This window comes from Cetorhinus maximus, chromosome 21 (genome assembly GCF_964194155.1).
Source record: "Cetorhinus maximus chromosome 21, sCetMax3.hap1.1, whole genome shotgun sequence".
NCBI classification, from domain to species: domain Eukaryota; kingdom Metazoa; phylum Chordata; class Chondrichthyes; order Lamniformes; family Cetorhinidae; genus Cetorhinus; species Cetorhinus maximus.
This window is the reverse complement of record NC_135899.1, coordinates 3,981,257-4,007,527: the sequence shown is the minus strand read 5'-3', so window position 1 is coordinate 4,007,527 and position 26,271 is coordinate 3,981,257. Positions and strand designations below refer to the sequence as shown.

General features: G+C 44.5%; 2 protein-coding genes across 3 annotated transcripts in view; both read right to left on the bottom strand.

Annotated features, from left to right (window-relative positions):
- LOC144695599 (zinc-binding protein A33-like) overlaps nucleotides 1-12,484 on the bottom strand; it is a 39,239-nt gene extending 26,755 nt beyond the window's left edge. The window contains exons 1-5 of the mRNA XM_078566498.1: nucleotides 10,730-12,484; nucleotides 5,506-5,601; nucleotides 4,638-4,871; nucleotides 3,644-3,666; nucleotides 3,435-3,550 (exon numbers count right to left, since the gene is read on the bottom strand). Of these exons, the coding sequence (XP_078422624.1) occupies nucleotides 3,435-3,550; nucleotides 3,644-3,666; nucleotides 4,638-4,871; nucleotides 5,506-5,601; nucleotides 10,730-11,104 (844 nt within the window). The 5' untranslated portion in view covers nucleotides 11,105-12,484. The remainder of the gene's footprint in view (nucleotides 1-3,434; nucleotides 3,551-3,643; nucleotides 3,667-4,637; nucleotides 4,872-5,505; nucleotides 5,602-10,729) is intronic.
- A 1,173-nt stretch (nucleotides 12,485-13,657) lies between these two features.
- Nucleotides 13,658-26,271, bottom strand: part of LOC144695590 (guanylate-binding protein 1-like) — a 30,518-nt gene continuing 17,904 nt past the window's right edge. The window contains exons 6-10 of one of the 2 annotated variants that reach the window (XM_078566483.1): nucleotides 23,308-23,550; nucleotides 22,525-22,802; nucleotides 20,284-20,496; nucleotides 19,881-19,983; nucleotides 13,658-14,146 (exon numbers count right to left, since the gene is read on the bottom strand). In XM_078566483.1, coding sequence (XP_078422609.1) covers nucleotides 14,136-14,146; nucleotides 19,881-19,983; nucleotides 20,284-20,496; nucleotides 22,525-22,802; nucleotides 23,308-23,550 — 848 coding nt within the window. In that variant the 3' untranslated portion in view covers nucleotides 13,658-14,135. Of the gene's footprint in view, nucleotides 14,147-19,702; nucleotides 19,984-20,283; nucleotides 20,497-22,524; nucleotides 22,803-23,307; nucleotides 23,551-26,271 lie in introns of those variants that run through there. The other variant, XM_078566485.1, reaches the window with a different exon arrangement.

Below are 26,271 nucleotides of genomic sequence, written 5' to 3'. Positions count from 1 at the left end.
CGCATAAGTAAAACAGGAAAGGTGGCCAAACTATGGCTTACAAGGGAAATTAGAGACAATATTAGATGCAAGGAAGAGGCATACAAATTGACCAGAAAAAACAACAGACCTGAGGATTGGGAGCACTTTAGATTTCAGCAAAGGAGGACCAAGGGATTGATTAAGAAGGGGAAAATAGAGTACAAGAGTAAGCTTGCAGGGAACATAAAAACTGACTGTAAATGTTTCCATAGGTATGTGAAGAGAAAAGGATTGGTGAAGACAAATGTAGGTCCCTTGCAGTCAGAAACAGGGGAATTTACAATGGGAACAAAGAAATGGCTGACCAACTAAATACATACTTTGGTTCTGTCTTCACAAAGAAGGACACAAATAACATACCAGAAATGTTGGGGAACACAGGGTTTAGTGAGAGGGCGGAACTGAAAGAAATCAGTATTAGTAGGGAAATGGTGTTGGGGAAATTGATGGGATTGAAGGCCGATAAATCACCAGGGCCTGATAATCAACATCCCAGAGTACTTAAGGAAGTGGCCCTAGAAATAGTGGTCATCTTCCGAGATTCAAAGACTCTGGAACAGTTCCTACAGATTGGAGGGTAGCTAATGTAACCCCACTATTTAAAAAGGGAAGCAGAGAGAAAACAGGGAATTATAGACCAATCAGCCTGATGTCGGTAGCGGCGAAAATTCTAGAGTCCATTATAAAAGAATTAATAGCTGGAATGTGGAAAACAGTGGCAGAATCGGACAGAGTCAGCTTGGATTTATGAAAGGGAACTCATGCTTGACAAATGTACTGGAGTTTTTCGAGGATGTAACTAGTAGAGTTGATGAGGGGTAGCCAGTGGATGTGGTTTATTTGGATTTTCAGAAGGATTTCCACAAAGTTCCACATAAGTGATTGGTGTGTAAAATTAAAGTGCATGGGATTGGGGGTAGTGTATTGAGATGGATAGAAAACTAGTTGGCAGAAAGGAAACAAAGAGTAGGAATAAACGGGTCTTTTTCGGAATGGCAGGCAGTGACTAGTGGGGTACCGCAGGGATCAGTGCTGGGACTCCAGTTATTCACAATATGTATTAATGATTTAGAGGAGGGAATTAAATGTAATATCTCCAACTTTGCGGATGACACAAAGCTGGGTGGGAGGGTGAGCTGTGAGGAGGACGCAGAGATGCTTCAGTGTGATTTGGACAAGCTGAGTGAGTGGGCAAATGCATGGTAGATGCAGTATAATGTGGATAAATGTGAGGTTATCCATTTTGGTAGCAAAAACAGGAAGGCAGATGATTATATGAATGGCTATAAATTGAGAGAGCGGAATGTGCAACGAGACCTGGGTGTCCTTGTACACCAGTCACTGAAGCTAAGCATGCAGGTGCAGCAGGCGGTAAAGGAGGCAGATGGTATGTTGGCCTTCATTGCCAGAGGATTTGAGTACAGGAACAGGGATGCCTTGCTGTAATTGTACAGGGCCTTGGTGAGACCACACCTGGAATATTGCGTGCAGTTTTGGTCTCCTTATCTGAGGAAAGATATACTTGCTATAGATGGAGTGCAGTGAAGGTTTACCTGACTGATTCCTGGGATGGCAGGACTGACATATGAGGAGAGATTGAGTTGATTAGGATCATATTCGCTGGAGTTCAGTAGAATGAGGGGAGATCTCATAGAAACCTATAAAATTCTAACAGGACTAGACAGGGTAGATGCAGTAAGGATGTTCCCGATGGTGGGGGAGTCCAGAGTCAGGGGTCACAGTCTGAGGATACGGGGTAGACCATTTAAGACTGAAATGAGGAGAAATTTCTTCACCCAGAGAGTGGTGAGCCTGTCGAATTCGTTACCACAGAAAGTAGTTGAGACCAAAACATTATATGCTTTCAAGAAGGAGTTAGATGTAGCACTAGGGACGAAAGGAATCAAAGGGTATAGGGAGAAAGCAGGAGGAGGCTATTGAATTGGATGATCAGCCATGATCATAATGAATGGTGAAGCAGATTCAAAGGGCCAAATGGCCTACTTCTATGTTTCTATGTTTCTGTGGGAATGGGTGAACCAGTGGCGGGTATGTCACCAAGGACATAGCACCCTAATTTACAGGTCCACCTGCCTGTTTGTCCATCCACGAATGGTCCGTAAAGTTCAGCCGATATTGTCCAGGTGAAAGTCCAGCTATCAGTGGACAAATCTCCCTAAACTCCACTGGAGGAGAGGCTGCACCTTCCTCGGAGGTGAGACACTGAGAAATCTAAGTGTCATCTTCTTGATCATCAATCCTGGTGAGTGGGGATTCCCCCATATACTGCCGGGATTAACTAGGGTTGAGGTTGAGGATTAAATTGGGGGTCGAATAGTGGTATTTTCACCGGGCTGGAAATCCAGAGCCCCAGTGTAATGTTCTGGTGACCTGGGTTCCAAACCCACCACAACAGATGGTGGAATTTGAGTTCAATAAAAAAATGTAGAATTAAAAAAAGTCTAATGATGTTGTTGATTGTTGTGAAAGCCCATCTGGTTCACTAATGTCCTACAGGGAAGGACATTTTAGCTGGTCTGGCCTATATGTGACTCCAGACTCACAGCAATGTGGTTGACTCTTAAAATACTCTCTGAACAAGGGCAACAAACGCTGGCCTAGCCAGCAATGCCCATGTCCCATGAACGAATAATAATTAAAAAAATTGTGTGGGCGGGCTGACCACCCACACTGTGGTGGAGTGGACTCTGTGTGGACATTAGGGAAAAGACACTTTGTTGAGGTGAATTATAAACCGGCAGAGTTAAGGCAGTCACAATTCCTGCCTATTTAACTCCATTTAGCACCCACAGTGAGAGGGAAATCATAGGACAATCCAGACAAACAAATTCCACTGGCCCACTCACTCCCCCTATCATTTAGTATGTTTATTTTATGTTCAGTGTTACTGAAGACATGAGGAATATTGAACATTTGAAAGGTTTGATTCCCAAATGTAATCGATCACTGATTGATCGTGGGCTTTCAGAAAACCAGCCTCCAGTAAAAGCAGCAGCATTTTTCAGTTTTCAAATGTAGCTCCCGCCTGTCCCTTACATTTCTGACCAGTCTACTGATCGAGTGGGAAATAGAATTGGCACCGACGGACAATATGGAAATCCCCAAGACTCCAGGATTTGGTACAGCGTCAGGAACGGAACAGATGGAATTTCAGCAGATCCCAGATCTGTCCTGAAAATACATCCATTGGGAATTCTGGGCCAGGCTAATTGTTCAGCAAAAAAATATCAAATGGAAACAGATCAGACAATTATATATTTTAACAGAAAACTGACTGAAGTAAAATCTAGTCAGTTACAATACAATTAGATATTTATTATAAAGAGACAGATCCCTTCAACTAATAACAGAGAAAGCTGTTTAATAGCTGGTGTCAGGAAGCTCACACCCACCTGTATTAATCACCGTCAGCATCTTTTTCCACACTCTGTACTGCAGTGACCCAATGTACTTCCCCACATTTATTAAAGGGTAAACCTTCTGTGGCTCTGGGAGAGTTCGCTTCACTCTGAAACAGGAGATAAAGGTCAGTGTTGGATCATTCCAGGGTGAGGGAGAAACATGTTAGAAATAAAAATCAAATCAAGGGTGTAAATTTTACCTTTTCTGTAGATCTTGAATTTTCTGTGGAACAAGAACAATAATTAATGTTTGTGTTTGGAGAACATTTTATCACAAAAAGTAAAGAAACAAACTGGATTCCAAAGAAAAGTACATTATAAATTTCGCAAGTTATTGGACTGCTTCTTCCTGTCCTCACTGGACTGTGAGTTACTCCACAATATTACAAATGACTCGATCTTACTGCACAACACAACTCAGAGGTACAATCCAATTGTAAAATCCTGATGGATGTCCAATTATTGGAATTAATTTAACAGCGCTGTGGGTATACATACACCACAGGGACTGCAGCTGTTCAAGAAGGCAGCTCACCACCACCTTTTCAAGGGCAATTAGGAATGGGCAACAAATGCTGGCCTAGCCAGCAATGCCCACTTCCCATGAAGGAATAAACAAAACAGTTGCTTGGTAGAACAGAACTTGAATATTGATGAAAAGAGACGTTACTTGTGAAAAAATTTCAGATGAAAAGATTATTTTCTCTTTTCAGCAATAATTAATTAATTGTTTAAAGAGAATTACTTTAATGATTTCATTTAATAATTTGTATGTGTCCTGGAGACAAATGTTTCTGTGACTCTGTACCAGTGTTGTCCAATAGAAATCACGGACTATCCTAGAAAGACGGGGAAATCTGCAATGTTAGTTTTACGTTCAGCCTTGGGGCTAATCAAACTTGTCTTTGAATCTTTGTCTGCAGTTATACTACAGATAGCGTCTCAGACCACTCTGTGTAACCTGAAAACCTGAACCATACAGAATATAAACAAGTTCCAGATGTAGCAATTTCCAAGTTAAAGGCAGCCGTTAGTGACCTTGGGTGTGAGACAGAGGAAACAAAATGTCACAGGTGATTGGTATTATTCTGGTCAGTGAATTTTATATTCTAGATATTGATGACACAACCTGTTCATTCTTCACGACAGTCTCAAAGAAAAGAGGTGAAGGAGAGAGAAATAAATAACAGGCACCGTTAAAAACTTGATGTTGTCCTGTTCACTCAGCTCTTGTTCAATATCCCGAACAGTGACTGAAAGCGATGAGATTTCCTCCGTTATCTTCTCAATCCTCTCCTTCATCTCCTGACTCTTTTTCTCTTTCTCCAGGTTCAGATCTTCCAACACGATTCTCTCTTCCTCACGGAGAAACTGGTGAAGTTTTTCAAATTCGGCTGTAATCTGTTTCTCTGTATTTACACTTTGGTCCTTTGGAAATTATCAGTGAGGTTGAAAAATCAAATGAGGATTTTAAAAAGGTTATTCAGCCTGAGCAGTTCTGTTCATATCAGAATATTATACAGAAAAAATATTCCCAATCTTGTTAATCCACATCCAGATAATTTATTGAGATGTCTGTATGATTTATTTTATACAGAGAAAGTTATTCTCTAATGTTCTGAAATCTAGTTACTTCATTATACATTAGATATAATAGATGATAGATGATCAGACGATAATTTATTCAGAAGAGGGAGCTCTAACTGAGGATCAAGTTGCTAATTTCTCTATTTGGTTTATTGGTGACTATCTTGTATTGAAAACCCCAAGTTTTGGACTCCCTGTCAAACAGAAACATCTTCTTAACATCTACACTATCAAAAACTTTCATAATTTTAAAGGACTCTCTAAGGTCACCTCACAGATTCTCTTTTCCAGCTGGTTGAATCTTTCCCTAAAGGTAAAACCTCTCAGTTCTGGTATCATCTTTGTAATTATACTTTTGCGCCTTCTCCACTACCTCTTTATCCTTTTTATAATACGGAGACAGAATTCTGCACAGTACAATTCTGGATGTCTATAATTCTGTACAGAATGTCAAACAAAATAAGATCAGAAGTACCTGAATGTGGGTTAATGTTTTCTCATAATCACTTTTTACAGCATCACGTTCCTTCTTCTTGTCCAGGATCGGCTTCAGTAAATTTTGCAGTTCCTCCTGATGAAAGAATAACAATTAAATTGTACATTTTTCAAAAATAAACACCCAAAATTAAACATCATACAGTTAAAATTAAAAATCTGAAGGCTCTTATTGTGGGGTACCTATTGCTTCACATTCAGCAGTTTGGTTGAAAAATGCTATCAAAGGTTTTCATCTTGCCCTCATCAGGACAATTCACAAGAAATTGCCAACATTAAGGGGACAACAATTTATACTGCTGGGAAGAGTGCTGATTGGTTGGCAAGTGGACTCTGATTGGTGGAGGCGTTGCCATGCAGAATGCAGCATGGAACAGTTAACTGCCCAGATGCGAATTTCTGATTGTTTAGTGTGGTAATTTGATGTGTAATATACCTTTAAGAAGAATGGTATACAGGATGATCACATGATCTTGTCATCCAATAGCTGTGTAGCTCGGGCTACCTCTGTAGTTAGTCGTCTTGAGTTAGGTTTTGTGTTAGAAGCACACAAGTGTAACAGCTGTGTCTCTTGTGTAAATAAACAGTATGTGCATCATCTAATATTGGTCTGCTGATCTGTTCTTTCTTCTGTACCAACTCGGCCATTCTGAATCATGCGTGCAACCCGTATTCTTTAGTCCCAGCAAATGGGTATTGAGAACACAACATTTAGCAAGTGTTGTCCAATCCTGATTGTGCTAAGAATTACACTGAAAATCAATTTAAGATTATCAGTCGGTCTTTCAGTGTGGCTCACTTATGCATGCTAGAAGCCACAAATATTCACACACAGGGCCCTGTGCTTAGCAGGCAGATGGAGCCTGCCCCACATGCTGCACCTTTTACAACTAAACAAAAGCTTGGGGAACAGCCATTCCCTGGTTCACTCCCCAGGGCAAAGCCTTGACCAATCACAGTTGACCTGGTTTGAATTTTGAACAAAAGCACATTCATGCCTTTGTTACCTCCAGAATGTTCCAACGCATTCCTGGCTGCTCTCCCACATTCTACCCTCCATAAACTTGAGGCCATCCAAAACCCTGCTGCCCATCTTCTTACACCACGCCCCATTCACCTATCATCCTGGTGCTCGCTGACCTACATTGGCTCCCGCAAAAAACACCTCGATTTTAAAGTTTGCATCTGTAATAAAACATTGTGTAATAACTTTATAAAATCCTAAAACAGCGACGCCCGTTACCTCTGCCAAGGGCACGTCTCTATCACAAGCACTGAAACAAGCCATTATTAATCCTGATAGCAGGGATGGGAGGTGATCTTATGACTCAAACATAAACCAACTGTCTGAAGATTAAACAGGATGTCCTGGCAAGAAATGAGTTTATTAGTCCTGGATTGGACAAACAGCTGGGAGAAGCAGGGTGATTCTAATCCCCATGGCTGATAGTGGCAGCCTCCTCAGAATAGTTTGATGGTCCTGGGTTTCTCATGGAAATAAGAGGGATTACTTTGAATACCTGTCCCTTGCCAATGGACAAATGAATAAATTAATGGCATAAAAACTTGCCAGAAATGAGGTAAATAAATGGATTCTTGAACGGGAAAAACAACACTTTGGACAGAAGGGAGCCTCTCGAGGTGGACCAGTGCTGGCTCCAGCCTAGCACCCTGGTTAGTCCAAGAAGACTTTGGACAAAGGAGAGCTTTTCAAAATGATCTATGCTGGCTTCGGCCTAACATTTTGACTAGCTAAAGAAGACTGAAGAAAACAGAAGAAACTGCCCCTTTCAGTTATGAAGATCAGCTTCATTCCTCCATTTGCCCAATCCGGGACTGTAAACCATTCTGAGGAGACTGTCACCATCAGCCATGGGGATCAGCATCCCCCTGCTGTTCCCCGCTGTTTGTCCAATCCAGGACCAATAAACTGTTCTCACTTGTTACTTATGCATTTTCTGCCTATTTAGATTACACATCATATCTAAACCGTTCCTTCTTAATAAATTTAAACTACCTTAAATTCACGGATGAGTTCTCGACTCCCTATTTTGGGTAATCTGAGCCTCCAGAACTTTAAATCTTACAAATCCTTTAAAATCACTCCATGGCCTTGCTCCCCGCTAGGTCTGTAATCTCCTTCGGCCCCACAATGTTGTGAGATATCTGCTCTCATTTAATTCTGGCCTCTTGACCATCCCTGATTTTAATTACTCCACCATTGGTGGCTGCACCTTTAACTGCAGAGGTCCTGAGCTCTGGGATTTTCTCCCTAACCCCCTTCACCTCTCGACTTTTAATCCTTGTAAACACTCCTTAAAACCTGTCTCTTTGCCTGAGCTTTGCACCATCCGTCCTAATATCTCCCGATGTGGCTCAGTGTCTAATTTTACTTTACAACACTCCTGTGAAGGACCTGAGGATGTTTTATGACATTAAAGGTGCTAGATAAATATAGGTTTTTGTTGTTGATGTAAAGTGAGACTCCTTTTATACTAAAGTGAATCTTTCATCCTCTGTTGTAGAAGAGTTTAGGTTTAATAATTATTTACAATTAGTTTGTAGTTTAGCTTAGTTAATGATCAAGTAATTCAAGTTTATTAATCAATTAATCCAATATGATATGCTGATGAATTGTAGTCAATGCAGGACACTAGTACATCATGTGACTAGGTCTTAGCAGTCACATCCACACTCGACAAGTGGGCAACACCACATGGCCACAAGACAATGCTTCAAAGACATCACGGTTCAGCAGTCCTGGTCTGGAACCATCATCCTCCCTAGCAATTAAAACTTACCAGTTTATATTCCCTAAAATTCCAAAGCCTATCATGTGAAGGTTTTAAGCAGTTAGTCCTCATTCCTGATAATTAGTCTAGTCCTTTTAATTTGTAGTATTGTAAGAAGGGTAAAAGCAGTCACTTTCCTTCACAACACGAAACCATCTTTGGTTCTGTTAAGCTTAGAGTTAAGTTCTGCAATCAGTTTTTATCGCTATGTTGTTCTCTTGCCTTTAATTCCTTATGAAGATATAATGTATTGTGCTGCATCTTGTATGTGTATCCTGATACCTCAACTTGAGCACACCAATCAGTTTTTTGCACTAATTTTGTTTGTATTTTCTATGGGCTTTATGTAATTTCTGTAACTTTGTAATTTCTGAAAGGCTATGCACTGCTCTGTCCTCGTTTACTATTTTTAATTAATTTGTCCCAAGCACTGGTAGATACAACAAAAACATCGAAGCTCTGCTCTCAACCAAAACACACTGATAAGTACCTGTCTTAATCTGAGTTCTAGGGGACGTACGATATTGACACCTACATATCAATAGGCACCTGACACACTGAGCCCAATCACTGAGTGTTACTGACATCATACCCTCTACTATCTCAAACAAGCGGACACCAAAATTAACTTAAGACCCCTGTTATCTCTGTTGAAAGTCATAACATTTAATGAAAGAAGAGAAAAAGCTACAATGAGAGGGACTGTCCCATGAGTAATTGAGACATAGGAGGGCCAATCAGGAGTCAACAGGAAATGACATCAATTGATGACCGTTACACGTGAGAAACAAATCAAAAACTGATCATGCACCACTTAAACCAATCGGGAGTGATCATTTGCTGCCCGAGCCAATAAAAATTCAAAAGCATGATTGATCATGAATGTGGGCTGTGATTTGGAAAGAGTTTAAAAGCACCAGCTTTGAGCTACCAGACATGCATTGAATTAGAAACTGAAGACAAGAGACTGCTTTCCAGCCGGGAGCAGACCACAGAACTGACCGACCGGAAGGGAGAGAGGGAGAAGACCACGAACCGACCGCGAAGGAGGGAGAGAGGGAGAAGACCACAGAACCGACCGGGAGGGAGAGAGGGAGAAGACCACAGAACCGACCGGGAGGGAGAGAGGGAGAAGACCACAGAACCAACTGGGAGGGAGAGAGGGAGAAGACCACAGAACCAACCGGGAGGGAGAGAGGGAGAAGACCACAGAACCGACCGGGAGGGAGAGAGGGAGAAGACCACAGAACCAACTGGGAGGGAGAAGACCACACAACCGACCGGGAAGGAAGGAGAGAGGGAGAAGACCACAGAACCGACCGGGAGGGAAAGAGGGAGAAGACCACAGAACCAACCGGGAGAGGGAGAAGACCACAGAACCGACCGGGAGGGAAAGAGGGAGAAGACCACAGAACCAACCGGGAGAGGGAGAAGACCACAGAACCAACCGGGAGATGGAGAAGACCACAGAACCGACCGGGAGGGAGAGAGGGAGAAGACCACAGAACCGACCGGGAGGGAGAGAGGGAGAAGACCACAGAACCAACCGGGAGGGAGAGAGGGAGAAGACCACAGAACCGACCGGGAGGGAGAGAGGGAGAAGACCACAGAACCGACCGGGAGGGAGAGAGGGAGAAGACCACAGAACCGACCGGGAGAGGGAGAAGACCACAGAACCAACCGGGAGAGGGAGAGAGGGAGAAGACCACAGAACCAACCGGGAGAGGGAGAGAAGGAGAAGACCACAGAACCGACCGGGAGGGAGAGAGGGAGAAGACCACAGAACCAACCGGGAGGGAGAGAGGGAGAAGACCACAGAACCAACCGGGAGGGAGAGAGGGAGAAGACCACAGAACCGACCGGGAGGGAGAGAGGGAGAAGACCACAGAACCAACCGGGAGGGAGAGAGGGAGAAGACCACAGAACCGACCGGGAGGGAGAGAGGGAGAAGACCACAGAACCAACAGGGAGGGAGAGAGGGAGAAGACCACAGAACCAACTGACAGAGAGAGAGAAGATCACATGTCACCTTGTGCCCTGAGCTGAATCAGGAAGCAAGAACCATGCTGAGCCAGTGAAGTCATTGCCTAACTTGTTAAGTATTACTTTTGTTACTTAATAAACATTTCCTGAGTTACATCACCAGATTGTCTCCTATTGCCTGAATGGTTAAAGTCTCAAAAGGACAAATTAATGTTGAGTGAGGGCAGACTCACGGATTTGGAAGTTAAACACCCACAAAAAATTACATTCACCCTGGTTTCTGCAGCAGAGATACAAATGGCAGTTCATCTAAAGACTGAGTAATTAAATAATAAATATTGAGAAATGCTCAAACAGAATCTATTAATGTTCCCTGTGTGGGATTCTGTTATCTGTTCCTGTATCTTATTTTACACAGTATCTCCTCACCTTTAACTCTTCAGTAGCTTCTTCCACTGGCAGCACCTCGTGGTTTTGATGACTTTTTGAAATTTGACAAATGACACAAATGGGCTGATTGTCAGTTTTACAGAAAACGTTCAGCTTCTCCTTGTGACGGCTGCATTCCTGCTGAATTTCACCACCTTTATCACTACTTACAAATGTCTCCACGACATTGGAGAGGGTGCGGTTGGGTCTGAGGTCCATGGATGAAGTCTCCTTTCGACAAACAGGACAGGAGGTAGTGCCAGCTTTCTCCCAGTAACGGGTTATACAGGATCGACAGAAGCTGTGATCACAGTCGATTAAGACAGGATCTTTATACAGACCATGGCAAATAGCACAGGAAAGATCAGCTTCCATCTCGAAGGACTGATAACCTTGCTCTGTGCTCTATGTAAAATGGTGATCAGTATGAAGTGAAATACTTTCAGTTTCATTTCCTGATTCCAGCAGCAACATAAACTACACCCAGAAAAGGGGAAATGAAGCATATAAATAGATTGCAGATAAATAAAATTTCACAGAATCACAGAATTGTTAAGGCACAGGAGGAGCCCATTCAGCCCATCATGTCTGCACCGGTCCCTGAATTCACTTCGTGCTATTCTCCAGCCTTCATCCCGTAACCCTGCACATTCGTTCTCTCCAAATCACAGTCAAATTCCTTTTTGAATACCTCAATTGAACATGTCTCCACCACACTCTCAGGCAGTGTATTCCAGACCCTAATCACTCTCTGTGTGACAAAGCTTTTTTCTCATGTCACTTTTGCATCTTTTGCCAAGTACTTTAAATCTGTGCTGCCTCATTCTCGATCCTTTCATGAGTGGGAACCGTTGCTCCCTATCTACTCTGTCCAGATCTCTCATGATTTTGAATAACTCTATCAAATCTCCTCTCAGCCTTCTTTTCTCTGAGGAAAACAGTCCAAACTTCTCCAATCTATCTTCTTAACTGAAGTTCCTCATCCCTGGAACCATTCTCATCAATCTTTTCTGCACTCTTTCCAATGCCTTCATATCCTTCCTAAAGTGCGGCACCCAGAACTGGACGCAATACTCCAGCTGAGACCGAACGAGTGACTTATACAAATTCCACAAAACCCCCCTTGCTCTTGTACTCTATGTCCTTATTAATAAAGCCCAGGATACTGTATGCTTTATAAACTGCTCTCTCAATCTGTCCTGCCACCTTCAGTGATTGCGCACATACACCTCTTTCCCTCTGCTCCTAAACACCATTTGGAGATGAATTCTTTATTTTATATTGTCTCTTTATGTTCTTCCTACCAAAATGAACCACTTCATATTTCTCCACATTGAACATCATCCACCATTTATCCACCTGCTCCACAAACTCGCCTATGTCCTTTTGAAGTTCTCCACTATCCTCCTCACAGTTCACTATGATTCCAAGTTTTGTATCATCCATAAATATTCAAATTGTGTCCCGTACACCAGAGTCTAGGTCATTAATATGAAGCAGGAAAAGCAAAGGTCCCAACACTGACCCCTGGGGAACTCCACGAAACCTTCCTCCAAACGAAAAAACATCCATTAACCACTGCTCTCTATTTCCTGTCTCTCGGCCAATCCCATGTCCATATCGCTATTCTCCTTTTTATTCCATGAGCTATAACCCTGTTCACAGGTCTGTTGCAGACACTGTCCCAATGCCTTTTAGAAGTCCATGTACACCACATCAACATCATCACCCTCATCAACCTTCTCTGTTAAAACCCCCAAAAATTGAATAAATATTCTGACAGAAATAAACCTTGAGTAACAAAATCATTTGTGAAAATAATTAGAAAAATTCCCATTCTGTTTCTCTCACTATCTCCTTTCCCACTCTGTCGCTCTCCCTCTCCCCCTTTCCCACCCTGTCTCTCTCACTCTCCCCGCTTTCCCACTCTCTTTCAATCTCCCCCCTTTCCCACTCTGGCTCCCACACTCTGTCGCCCTTTCCCACTCTCTCTCTCCCACACTCCCCTTTCCCACTCTCTCTCTCTCTCTCCTCCCCTTTCCCACTCTGCCCCTCTCACTCCGCCCGCATTTTTGGGGATGAGACTCACTGGGGATCAGGGAGGAGACTCACTGGGGATCGGGGGAGCAACTGACGGGATCGGGGGAGAGACTCGCTGGGGATCGGGGGAGAGACTCGCTGGGGAGCAGGGGAGAGACTCGCTGGGGATCGGGGGAGAGACTCGCTGGGGATCGGGGGAGAGACTCGCTGGGGAGCGGGGGAGAGACTCGCTGGGGATCGGGGGAGAGACTCGCTGGGGATCGGGGGAGTGACTCGCTGGGTATCGGGGGAGAGACTCGCTGGGGATCGGGGGAGAGACTCGCTGGGGATCGGGGGAGAGACTCGCTGGGGATCGGGGGAGAGACTCGCTGGGGATCGGGGGAGAGACTCGCTGGGGATCGGGGGAGAGACTCGCTGGGGATCGGGGGAGAGACTCGCTGGGGATCGGGGGAGAGACTCGCTGGGGATCGGGGGAGAGACTCGCTGGGGATCGGGGGAGAGACTCGCTGGGGATCGGGGGAGAGACTCGCTGGGGATCGGGGGAGAGACTCGCTGGGGATCGGGGGAGAGACTCGCTGGGGGTCGGGGGAGAGACTCACAGGGGATCGGGGGGGAGAGACTCACTGGGGATCAGGGGATAGACTCACTGGGGATCGGTGAAAATTCTCTCCTCAATTTGACCGTTTTTGATTTGTTTTCCAACATGAAAAAGGGCCGCCCTGAGGGGAGGAAATGAGAATCTGACAACAGCAGAAAACACTGGGACTTCCACAGAGGGAGGTCACAGCTTCTGGAAATATCAAACATTACACCCACCCTCCTCAGCTCTGTGGGATTGTGTGGGGATAGAAATAAGAAAATGAGCAAAAGCTGGAACTGGAGCCTCAATGTAAAAATAAATCCTGTTCCCAGTTTAATGCATCACAAAAGGGTTTTACAATATCTGGGATTCAAACACCCACCACGTTGTTTATCAGGGGCAGAATTTTACGCCACGCGTCCCGATGTCATCCTGCACACGCGCAATCTCCAGGTCGGCGGGCACGCGCAGCTGTCGGAGCTGCGCCCGCCATCAATTAAAAGGCCACTTAAGGCCATTCAAAACCCAATGGAACCCGATTTTACATTTGCCGCCCGTGCGATTTCGTCCTCGTCGCACTGGCAAAACAGGCAGGCGGGCAGCCCACAATTTGCAAAACCCCTTCCAAGGGTGGGGTAAAAAGGGTCAGCAACATTGTCAATGTGAGTAGTGAGGAGTTTAGGAGATAGTTTGCTGCTGGTCGCTTATTTGAACACGACAGCTTCATCTCAGTTCTGAGCTTCATTCCTTGCATTTCTAGGCTGCATTTCAGAATTCATTGGTGTCTCAGCAGAGACCTGACGAGAATGAGATTATAAAAATAAAACCAACAATGAAATAAATCTGAAATGGAAAAGGTGTTTCAGGTCCAGAAACCCCCTCGTGGGTTCTGATCAACGGATACACATTTAAAACATCATTCACTTGTCTTTCCCCATCACACATACTGAATGGACTTCCAGACATTGCCAGAATTTTCACTTTCTTTGCCTGGTAGGAACAATTCCCCAATGAGTCCCATCGACTAGGAACTGATGTGTGACACGGGAGGGGATGGAGGAAAAAAAGGAAATTAAATATTCCACACTCTGGTGCCAGAGTTTCCTCATGAATAAATAATCTGGAAAGTACAACAGTTCTCAATGCATTAAGAATTGTAAAGGAGATTTCACTCCAGCTCCTAAGGCAGCACAGCTCAGACTGGGAGATTCCCGTGTGTTGATGCAGTGTACACTCTGGCACAGTAAGCAGAGCAGCAACACAGTCAAACACACTCATAATGTGACTTTCTTTCAGACGTCCCTCAGCCTCAATTTCCTCATCTCTTCTTCTGAAGGCAGCAACTGGCGACTCGGGAACAGCAGAGCTGAGCTCAGTTGTGTCCTCACTGGAGAGTAACAAGGCTGGGGCTCATTTCTCTGGGAAAGAGATGACAGAGAGGGAGACCTGATCAAGGCCTTTAATGTTATGAAAGGGGAGGGTAGATGTAAAGATGATGGGCGGAATTTTCTGTGCCCATTGGCAACGGGCGGGTTTGGCAGCGTGAGTGGACAAGACGGCGAGAAGGTCAAAAATCAGTTTCCCGCCATTGTGAAACCAGTTTGCAACCCACCGCTCCACCCGTCAATGGTGGGCCATGTTTCCCGCTGTCGGATGTCGGGAACTGCATTGTAAGATATCTGTATATTGTTATAAGCCCAGCTCGCCGGAATCACCCCCAACCCCACACCACGCTGGATCAGCCAAGCACATCACGCCGATGTGTTTCACAACTGTACATAAGCGACGGGCACCTGGGGGCTGCACTTCACTCGCGACTTCAAGCTTTGTTTGCCTATCTTGTTTCGGGCAGCACGGGCAGTCATCAGTGCCAGGCTTCACAGACAGAGCCACATCACTTTTAGGGGGCTCACAGGCAGGTCTCGACTAACCACATCAGCCATATGTGGATGACTTTTCAATGGCTGCAGGGCTAGGGCTTGTTTGGGGAAGGGGGAGAAGTGGGCTCAGGCAAGGGAAGAGGCTGCAGGGCGAGGGCACTGGGGAAGGGAGTATCCCAGGGTGTGTGGGGGGCACAACTTGATCTTGTTGATTGAAAGTGGCCTCAAGATGATGAGGGCTGAGGAGGCAGTCTCCAGAGCAGAGGAGGCCAAATGGACATGTGAGGGTGTTTGTGAGAGACTGAGCAGTGATGTCCCTTGAGCTGGCAGTGAGTGAGATGCCAGTGAATGTGAAGGGCTTGAGTTTGTGAGTTTAGAGTGATGAGATGGTTGCCATATCCTGGCGGCAAGGATGAGACCATTCACCCTCTATCTGCATTGGATAGCCAACCTCTTCTGTGCATCATTGGCACTGACCATCACTGCTATCGCCTCCCAAGCCTGAGTGGTAATGTTGCTGCCCCTCCTGTGGCCAGAGTGGGGTTAGAGGACATCACAGTGAGCCTCCATAGTGTACAAAAGGTGCTCGAGGGGCGCGTCACTAAACCTGGGGACAGCAGTATTCTTGCCTTTCGGGGCCATGTCTTCTGTGCAGCAGTCCTGGGCTGGAAGCACTGAGAGGTGTGCGCGCGACTGAACTTTAAATGTGGCGTCCGGCGTGACGAAGTGGCGAGGTGGTGGCATGGCAGCAAATCGGAGCCTGCTCAGCATCGAAACGGCATGTTTCCCGGGAATGCATGAATAATTAGGCAGGATTGGGATGATATGGCATGAGAAGCTGCCATTGCAGCCGGCTAATAAAAAGTTCCTTTTCCCACCAGAACCTGCAGAATCACTGAATCTTAATGGCACAGAATGAGGCCATTCAGTCCATCGTGTCTGCACCGGCTCTCCAACTGAGCATTATCATCTCGTGCCATTGTCCTGCTTTTGCACACACGCACACAAACACACAGATACACACACACACAGATACACACATACACAGATACGCACACACATATACACACACACAGATACACACACACACATAGACACACACAGACACACACACACACAAACACACACACATAAACACACACACACACACACACACACACATAGACACACACACACACAAACACACACACATAAACACACACACACACACACAAACACATAGATACGCACACACACAGATACAGACACACACATACGCAGACACAAACACATATGTACACACACACATACACAAATATACACACACACATATATACACATAGGTACACACACACAGGTATACACACACGCACAGATGCACGTACACACACACATACAAATACATACATTCATACATACACAGGGCACACAAACATACACACACGCACACTTACACGGTGCCACAATGTTGGAAAATTGTGACTAATGTAAAGTCACTCGATATCACTTGAGTGATATCAGCCGGTAATATCACCAGCTAACCAAAAACATACTGGACTGTTTAAAGGGGATCCTTTTTAAAAGACAATAATGATGGCCACCATAGGTCATCTGATGTCTGAAATTGGAAATGAGATAGAGAAAACTGTTTTAAAGTGCAAGGACACCTTCCAAGGTTTTTTAAAAATTCATTTGTGGGGTGTGAACTTTGTTGGCTAGGCCAGCGTTTATTGCCCTTATACAGAGGGCATTTTTAAGAGTCAACCACATTGCTGTGGGTCTGGAGTCACATGTAGACCAGACCGGGTGGGGATGGCAGATCTCCTTCCCTAAAGGACATTAGTGAACCAGATGGGTTTTTGTGACCATCGACAAAGGTTTCACAGTCATCATTAGACTTTTAATTCCAGATGAATTCAAACTGCACCTTCTGCTGTGGTGGGATTCAAATCCAGGTCCCCAGAGCATTACCCTGGTTCTCCGGATTACCTTACCAGTCCAGTGACAATACCACTATACCACCATAAACAATGCCAAAGCAAACAAGACCCCACCAAGGAATTGTGAAGCCAGATTGACATTTTTTGGTAATATACAGACATCTACAAGGTACAAGTCAGGAATATGATGGAATACTCCCCACTTGCCTGGATGAGTGCAGCTCCCACAACACTCAAGAAGCTCAACATCATCCAGGACAAAGAAGCTCGCTTGACTGACACCACATCCACATTCACTCCCTCCACCACCAACGCACAGTAGCATCAGTGTGTACTATCCACAAGATACACTGCAGGAGTTCACCAAGGCTTCTTAGACAGCACCTTCTGAACCTACAACCACTACCATCTATAAGGACAAAGGCAACAGATAGATGGGAACTCCACCACCTGGAAATTCCCCTCTAAGCTACTCACCAACCTGACTTGGAAATATATCGCCATTCCTTCACTGTCATTGGGTCAAAATCCTGGAACTCCCTTACTAACAGCACTGTGGGTGTACCTGCACTGCATGGACTACAGCGGTTCAAGAAGGCAGCTCACCACCACCTTCTCAAGGGCAGTAAGGGATGGGCAATAAATGCTGGCCCAGGTAGCGAAGCCCACATCCCATGAATGAATTTTGAAAAATGCACATGCACAGACACACACACAGACACACACAATACAAACACACACACAGATACATGTACACACGGAGAAACAAACACATAAGCAATAGGAGCTGGGGTAGCCCCCATTAGGCCCCCTGAGCCTGCAATGGCTGATTGGTGATCTCAGTTATACTTTCCTGCCCAAGCCCCATATTCCTTGATATCCCTAGAGTCCATCTCAGCCTTGAAGATACTCAATGACTGAGCATCCATAGCCTCAGAGATTCATAATGCTCCGAATAAAGAACTTTCTCCTCATTTCAGTCTTAAATTATCAATCCTTTAGTTGCTCCCTCATTTGAGATTCTCCCACCAGGTGAAACAGCCTCTCAGAATCTACCCTTCTTCAGAATCTTACGTGTTTCAATGAGATTGCCTCTCATTCTTCTAAACTCCAGAATATAGGCTCACTCTATTCAACCTCTCATCATTGGACAATCCTCTCATCCCTGGGCTCTATGATCCTATGATCCTACTGCTATTACTGCTGCTCCTGCTGTTGCTCCTACCATTGGGATAGACCCCGCCATTACTGTTACTGCTGGTATTGCTACTGCTAAAGCTACTGATTATTGTGAATGCTACAACTACTACTGCATTGCTGCTATGGCTGCTACTACTGATGCTGCTGGTACTAGATGTAACTAATGCAATGCTACTCGTATTATTACGAGTACTGCACACATTTATGTAGTGTCTTTAACAATGTCCCAGGCTGTTTAAAGAATAAATAACCTGGACAATGAACCAAAGAAGGAGATAACTTCCACATCACTGTCTAATGCTCCCTCCTGTAAAGTGCATGTGTGTAAATGATGAAGGTGAACATGACTGGGTTCAGCTCTGATACTCTCTACGGTTAAGATGATTCTGATGAAGGGTTCATAACTGAAATATTAACCCAGTTACTATGTACAATCTACATTAATAACTTGGATAAAGGGACTAACTGTTTTGTAGATTCAAAAGCAAGTTGTGAGGAGGACACAAAGAGTCTGGGATATAGGTAAGTTCAGTCAATGGGCAAAAACTTGGCCGATGGAGTATAATGTGGAAAATGTGAGACTATCTGCTTTGGCAGGAAGAATAGGAAAACAGAATATTATTTGAATGGAGAGAGACTGCAGAATGCTGCAGTACAGAGGGATCTGGGTGTCCTTGTGTATGAATCACAAAAATTTAACATGCAGGTCCAGCAAGTAATTAGGAAGGCAAATGTAGGGAAGTTTTGCTATAACTGTACAGGGTATTGGTGCAACTGCATCTAGAGTACTGTGTACAGTTTTGTTCTCCTTACTTAAAAAGAGATATACTTGCAATGGAAGCAGTTCAGAGAAGGTCCACTAGACTGATTCCTGGGACAAAGGAGTTGTCTTATGAGGAAAGGTAGACCAGGTTGGGTCTATACGCATTGCAGTTAAGAAGCATGAGAAGTGATCTTATTGAAATAAAATGTTTCTGAGGGGGGAGATTGGTAGGGTAGATGCTGAGAAGATGTTTCCCCTCATGCAGGAATCTAAAACTAGGGGACACAGTTTTTAATCCCATTTAAGGTAGAGAAGAGAAGGAATTTCTTCACTCTGATGTTCATTAATCTTAGGAATTCTCTTCCCCAGAAAGCAGTGGGGGCTGCATCACTGAATATATTCAAGGCTGAGTCAGACAAATTTTTGACTGACAAGATAGTCAAGGGTTTTGGAGGACAGGGAGGAAAGTGGTGTTAAGGCCACAATCAGATCAGCTGTGATCCTATTGAATGGTGGAGCAGAGTCGAGGGGCTGAATGGCCTACTCCTGCTCCTATTTCTTATGTACCTACATTTTTTACCTTCTCATTCTGTGTTAAGCTGTTGTGCACTTCAAGCATTGCTAATCTTCACATTGTCATTAACTCTACTGCCTTTCCAACTCTCTCTTGTACAGCTGCAGCTCCTGCGCATTAAATTCCTTTCCACTTAAGCCTTTCCACTTAAGCCTTTTCTTCCTTCCACCAACAAAGTTACTGGAACTAGCTTACCTGCCAGTTCCCTATCCTTGTCTGTCAGCTTCTTGTCAGCCTGTAGCACGGAGTCAGCTTCCGGAGTTTTGCGTTTTATGAACTTGTTCAAGGCGTCTTCGGCCTGTGGGAGTGGGGGATTTAAAATACAATTAAAGAAATAGCGAGAAGGCAAATACATTTAGGCAGGACTTCACACTGCTTTAACACTGACAAAAAGACATGTTGGCGCAGGAGTGCTCACTGACTTATTACTGAGAATTAAATCTGATCTACATGTTGGGGCAGGAGTGCTCACTGGTTTATTGCTGAGGAGAGGCACGATGGAGACACGATGAAGGTAATTTGGGGAGGGTTTCGTTTCGCGTAAAATTGCAATCGATTCCCTGCTGAAAGCTTGGCCAAATGGGTGAGAAATATTTACCTTATTCCCCTTTCCAGGGGTGGAGTGGAATTTCAGAATCATCTTCTGGCGATCCTCTTCATACAGTCGATAGCCACCGGACTGAGCATAAAGTCCCTCTCGCATTTTCTCCTCTATCTTGGAGGACAGGATCTCCAGCAGGTTGGTGCACGCCTCCATGGAAGCAGCTTCATTCTTGCCACAAAGCTCCAAATAATGTGTTTGCACATCGGCCTGACAATGACAGAAAATCCAGATCGTGTAACCAGGCCTGGTGACAACATTGGAGCAAGTATCTGATTGGCTGTGTCAAGTTAGCCTGAAAATACTCAGAACATTGTTAAAAACAGTGGATGCTGAGAAATACATTGCAGGGCAGTAAACATCTCTAGCGAGAACAATATAGCATAATCAGACATTAAACATATTCAACATGAACAAAATAAGCATATATTGGTCATGGGTGGGTTGGGGGGGAAGGAGAGGAGAGAGGCAAGTGCAATCAACGAATAGACCAATTACAAATGGAGAAGGTGATACTCTGTAACCTGTTTGAAAGGAAAGCAGGAGGTAGTTAGGCCAGCTATGGAATCATCTCAGCTGTTGGCCGTGCTAGTTTACAAAATATAATGTACAAATCACTACGTTGGTGATAGATAAACCCGTGGAAAAACAGGTGGAAATTTGCAAAGCAGAAACCAATTGTAAATGCAGGTCTGGAATTAAATTTGGTGGAAGCTGACAAGGTGGATTAATTTTGGGTTAGGAATAGGATGGCTGGTTACATGATGTAAATATGTCAGGTTAATGAACTTTCATCAGAACTGGAAGAAGTTAGACAAATGGCAGGTTAACTAAGTGCAGAGCCAGGGGAAAATGGTGTTGGGGAGACGGGGGCGCGAGATGAACACCTCCTCCGACACATCTTTTATTTCTTTAGTTGTGCCATTTGCACCCCCCTTGCGACATGGTCACCATTACTGATACTAGTTATTTTTTAAGAGAAAAATGTCAGATTTCTCCAGTGAATTGAATTTAAATCCCCCCCCCCCCGCCCGCTGCCATGGTGCGATTTGAACTTAACTCTCCAGATCATTACCACAGGCCTCTGGATTACTAGAACCATAGAACCATAGAACACTACAGCACAGAAAACAGGCAATTCGGCCCTTCTAGTCTGTGCCAAAATATTATTCCATTAGTCTCATTGACCTGCAGCTCGTCCATAATCTTACAGACCTCTCCCATCCATGTATCTATCCAATTTATTCTTAAAACTTAAGAGTGAGCCTGCATTTACCACGTCAGATGGTAGCTCGTTCCACACTCTCACCACTCTCTGAGTGAAGAAGTTCCCCCTAATGTTCCCCCTAAACCTTTCCCCTTTCACCCTAAAGCCATGTCCTCTCGTGTTTATCTCTCCTATTCTAAGTGGAAAGAGCCTACTTGCATTTACTCTGTCTATACCCCTCATAATTTTGTAAACTTCTATCAAATCTCCCCTCATTCTTCTACGCTCCAAGGTAGTCTTAACCTGTTTAATCGTTCCCTGTAACTCAACTCCTTAAGACCCGGCAACATCCTAGTAAATCTTCTCTGCACTCTCTCAATCTTACTGATATCCTTCCTGTAGTTAGACGACCAGAACTACACACAATACTCCAAAGTTGGCCTCACCAATGTCCTATGCAACCTCACCATAACATCCCAACTCCTATACTCAATACTTTGATTTATGATTTACTAGTCCAGTAACATGGGGCAGGATTTCCTGGCCCTGCCAGAGCAGGAATCTCCGTGGGGGGTGTGGCAGGCCAGGCAAAAGCCCATTGACTTTCGATAGGGTGGAACATCCCGGCCATAATCATTATGTGACTGCACCCTAACCCCAAGGATAGACAATCGTGTGCTGTTTGTGTGTGGGGATGGTGTTGGGGCAATGGGGAGGGGAGGGCATTTCGGCAGGGGGGTGGTGGGGGTGGGGTGTGGTGTGAGGGGAATGTCAGTCGGGGTAAAGATTGTCTAGAAAAACAACAAGTCAGGCCTGAGCAGTGCAAAATGTAAGGATGAATGACTATTTGATCAACTTTAGGGAATCAGGGAGCGTTTTGATCGTGAGATGAAAAGGTCAACGTAAGAGTCCATGCTGAAGTTGTTTGCACAAGGTCTGTGGAAGAGGCCAGGTCTTTAAAATGGCCATTCCAATTCCATGCTTATTTTAATGTCCTCATTTTATTTTTGAAACGTGGTTTAGACCCTCACCACCATCTGCTTGTAATAAGCCTGATCTTGGTCATTGAAGGACCTCCTCATGAAGAGGTCAAAGGCCTCTTTCTGACACTGTGTGTGCATCTTTGCCAGCTCTTCAGTTTCAGTTGGTATCTTCACCATCAGGTCCATCTGTTGTTTGTAGTGAGCGAGGCCATCTTTGAGGGCAGCTGTATTTTCAATCTTAGCCATGCTGCTAACAGCATCCTCTATGCAAGGTACCATCCCACTGGCAATAGTTTCAACGTAGGTTTTAGCTAAGATTGCCAACTCTGCAACAAAGGACAGGACAAACAGTTCATTACAGAACATTTGTAAATATGGAGGATCAAATCCTCTTAGTGAGGTTGGCACTCTCAAGAACACCAACTCCAATCCAGCACTGACTGCCATTAAATTGCTAATGTTATTCAGAGACTAAAGCTAGACTCAGGATGTAAAACTGGAAATTGCCACAGTGTGTAATAAGAGTCAACATTATGAGGTTTGGACTGAAACACATCAATGAAGGAGCCTCAGTTCATTTATTGGTGACCTGGAAGTGTTCGATGTGAACACTCAGGTGGGAAACTGAGTGCCTGAATTGGAAAGTGTCTCTTTTCTCACTACTAACATCCCTCATCTCGATGAGCAGCAAACATAGACAGGAGAAAAGAGAGACCTGGTTAGATTCAGCACTTCAGCGTCAGAGCCATTACAGAGTTTGTTGTATATAACAACAGCCATCAACACTTCAATGAGCTGACACACATACTTGTCCAATTGTGATGCACTTACTTCTACCATTGATCCTGTGACCACCTTTGATTGTCTTAGGCTGCGATTCAAGGTGGATGTACTGGCAGAACTCATGGCACATGTCAACAAATTTGGGGTTAAGCTGACTTTCCGGGAGCTTTTCCATCTGGTTTAGATTCGAACTGGCCGTTGGCTGAACAAAAACAAAACATTTGCGAGACCTGAAATAGTTCCTGATGCACTCACGGGGCTGGTTGTATTCCATCACTTTTCTCGAGATACCTGAATTCGGTAGAAAGAGAAAACAAAACCAAATCCACTTTGGCTGCCAGTACGAGAGTTCAGAATAACATGAATTAAAAGCCCTGGAGTACTTTAAATCTATTTCCTCCTCTTTATTTCATAGCCACATCTAAGGGGAGAGGGTGGCAGAGTGGTGTCACTGCAGTAATATTCCAGAGACCCAGGGTAATACTTCAGAGACAGGAGTTCAAATCTCATGACAGGTGGTGAAATGTGAATTTGATAAAAGTCTGATGATGAGTGTAAAACCATTGTCTTTTTTGTTATTTTAAAAACCCACTAAGGTCACTAATGTCCTTTAGGGAAGGAAATCTGCTGTCATTACCCGGTCTGGCCTACATGTGGCTCCAGACCCACAGCAATGTGGTTGACTCTGAAATGCCCTTATGAACAAGGGATGGGTAATAAATGTTGGCCTAGCCAGTGACACTCACATTCCATGAATGAATTTTTTTTTAAAAATCCCTTGATACCAACAACATTCCATCCGTCTCAATCTTGGAAAATTTAAATTTACCCTTAATTTTTGAGGAGAGTTAGTCATTTTCACCACCCTTTGTATAAAAAACTGCCTTCTGAGCTCACTCCTGAATAACTGACTCTCACTTTAAGATTGTTGATAATCTCTGCTCTGGATTCCTCCAGCAGAGGAAATAGTTTCTCTCTATATATCCGACTGAATCCCTTTATCACTTTGAAGACCTCAGCTAGATCTCCACTCAACTTTCTAAATGCACAGGAATACGGGGCAAGTTTATGTGACCTGTCCTCAATATTCAGCCCTTTTAGCCCTGGTATCATTCCGGTGAATCTGAGCTGCACCCGCTCCAAGTCCAATAGGAGTCCTGTTAGGCAGTCGAGAGTTAGAGAGGATGCTGAGTAGATTTACTAGAATGGTACCAGAGATGTGGGACTTCAGTTACCTGGAGAGACTGGAGAAGCTGGAATTGATCTCCTTAGAGCACATAAAGCAATGGGGAAATTTAATAAAACAATGAGGGGATTTTGATCGAGTAAAGAGACACTGGCAAGAGGCTCAGTGACCAGAGAACACAAATATAAGGCAAAAGCAAAATGCTGCGGATGCTGGAAATCTGAAACAAAAACAGAAAATGCGAGAAAAACTCAGCAGGTCCAACAGCATCTGTGGAGAAAAAAAACAGAGTTAGCGTTTCGAGTCCTTATGACTCCACTTCAGAGCTAAAGAGAAGTAAAATGTAATGACATTTTTACTGTTTAAGTGGGAGGAGCAGGTGAAGCTGGACAGAAGGCCAGTGATAGGTGGGGGCAAAGGAGAAATTGCCAGAGATGTCATGGACAAAAGGGCAAAGGGGTGTTAATGATTAACGATACTGGCTAAAGGAGGTGCTGATAGTGGCATTAAGGTAAGAAAGCAGAATGTGATAATAGCAGGACAAGGGTAAGCACTGTGGAAAGAACAACATGTAACCAGTGACAGATGGCCCTAGTGGGGGTGGGGTGGGGGGAGGGGACGGTGGTGGGAAAATGATAGAAAATAGGATAAAACAATGAATAAAAATGAATTTAAATAAAAATAGAAATAAAAATGTGGATAAAAATAAAAATTTAAAAATTATGAACTGAGAATGAATATTGAAAAAAGGGGATATAAAGGGGGTGAGGATGGAGGAGAGAGTTCATGGTCTGAAGGTGTTGAACTCAATGTTAAGTCCGGAAGGCTGTAAAGTGCCGAAGCAAAAGATGAGGTGCGATTCCTCCAGTTTGCGTTGAGCTTCACTGGGACATTGCAGCAGGCCAAGGACGGACATGTGGGCATGAGAGCAGGGTGGTGTATTGAAATGGCAAGCGACAGGGAGGTCTGGGTCATGCTTGTGGACAGACGGAAGGTGTTCCGCAAAGTGGTCACCCAGACTGCGATTGGTCTCTCCAATGTAGAGGAAACCGCATTGGGAGCAGCGAATGCAGTAGACTAAATTGAAGGAAGTGCAAGTGAAGCACTGCTTCACCTGAAAGGAGTGTTTGGGCCCTTGGAGGGTGAGGAAGGAGGTGGTAAAGGGGCAGGTGTTGCACCTTCTGCGATTGCATGGGAAGGTGCCGTGGGAGGGAGGTGAGTTATTTGAGCTGATGGTGGAGTGGACATGGGTGTACTGGAGGGAACGGTCCCTACGGAATGCCGACAGAGGGGAGGCGGGGTGAAGGGAAGATGTGTTTGGTGGTGGCGTCATGCTGGAGTTGGCAGAAATGTCGGAGGCTGGTGGGGTGAAAAGTGAGGGCCACGAGGACCCTATCATGGTTCTGGGAGGGAGAGAAAGGTGTGAGGGCAGAGGTGCAGGAGATGGGTCGGACTTAGGGTAATTAGTAACAGAACTGGAGGGGAGATGAGGAGAATATTCTTTACACCATGAGTTTTTATGTTTTGGAATGCAGTGTCTAAAAGGTTGAGGGATGCAGATTCGATCAAAAGGGAATTGGATAACTATTTGAAGTGGAGATATTTTCAGGTCTCTGGAAATAGGAAAGAGGAAGTGGAACTTAGTTGGAGAGCTCAGTCACAGAAGCAGCATAGGCATGATGGGCTGATTGGTCTCTTCCTGAGCTGTGTCATTCTAGAAGTGTTTTGGCCCAGAGTGGAAAGTACTGGTGATAACACAATAGCATAAAGTCTAACACATGGTCTCACATGGGTGAAAGATATTGGATATTTGTAGTTGTGCAATT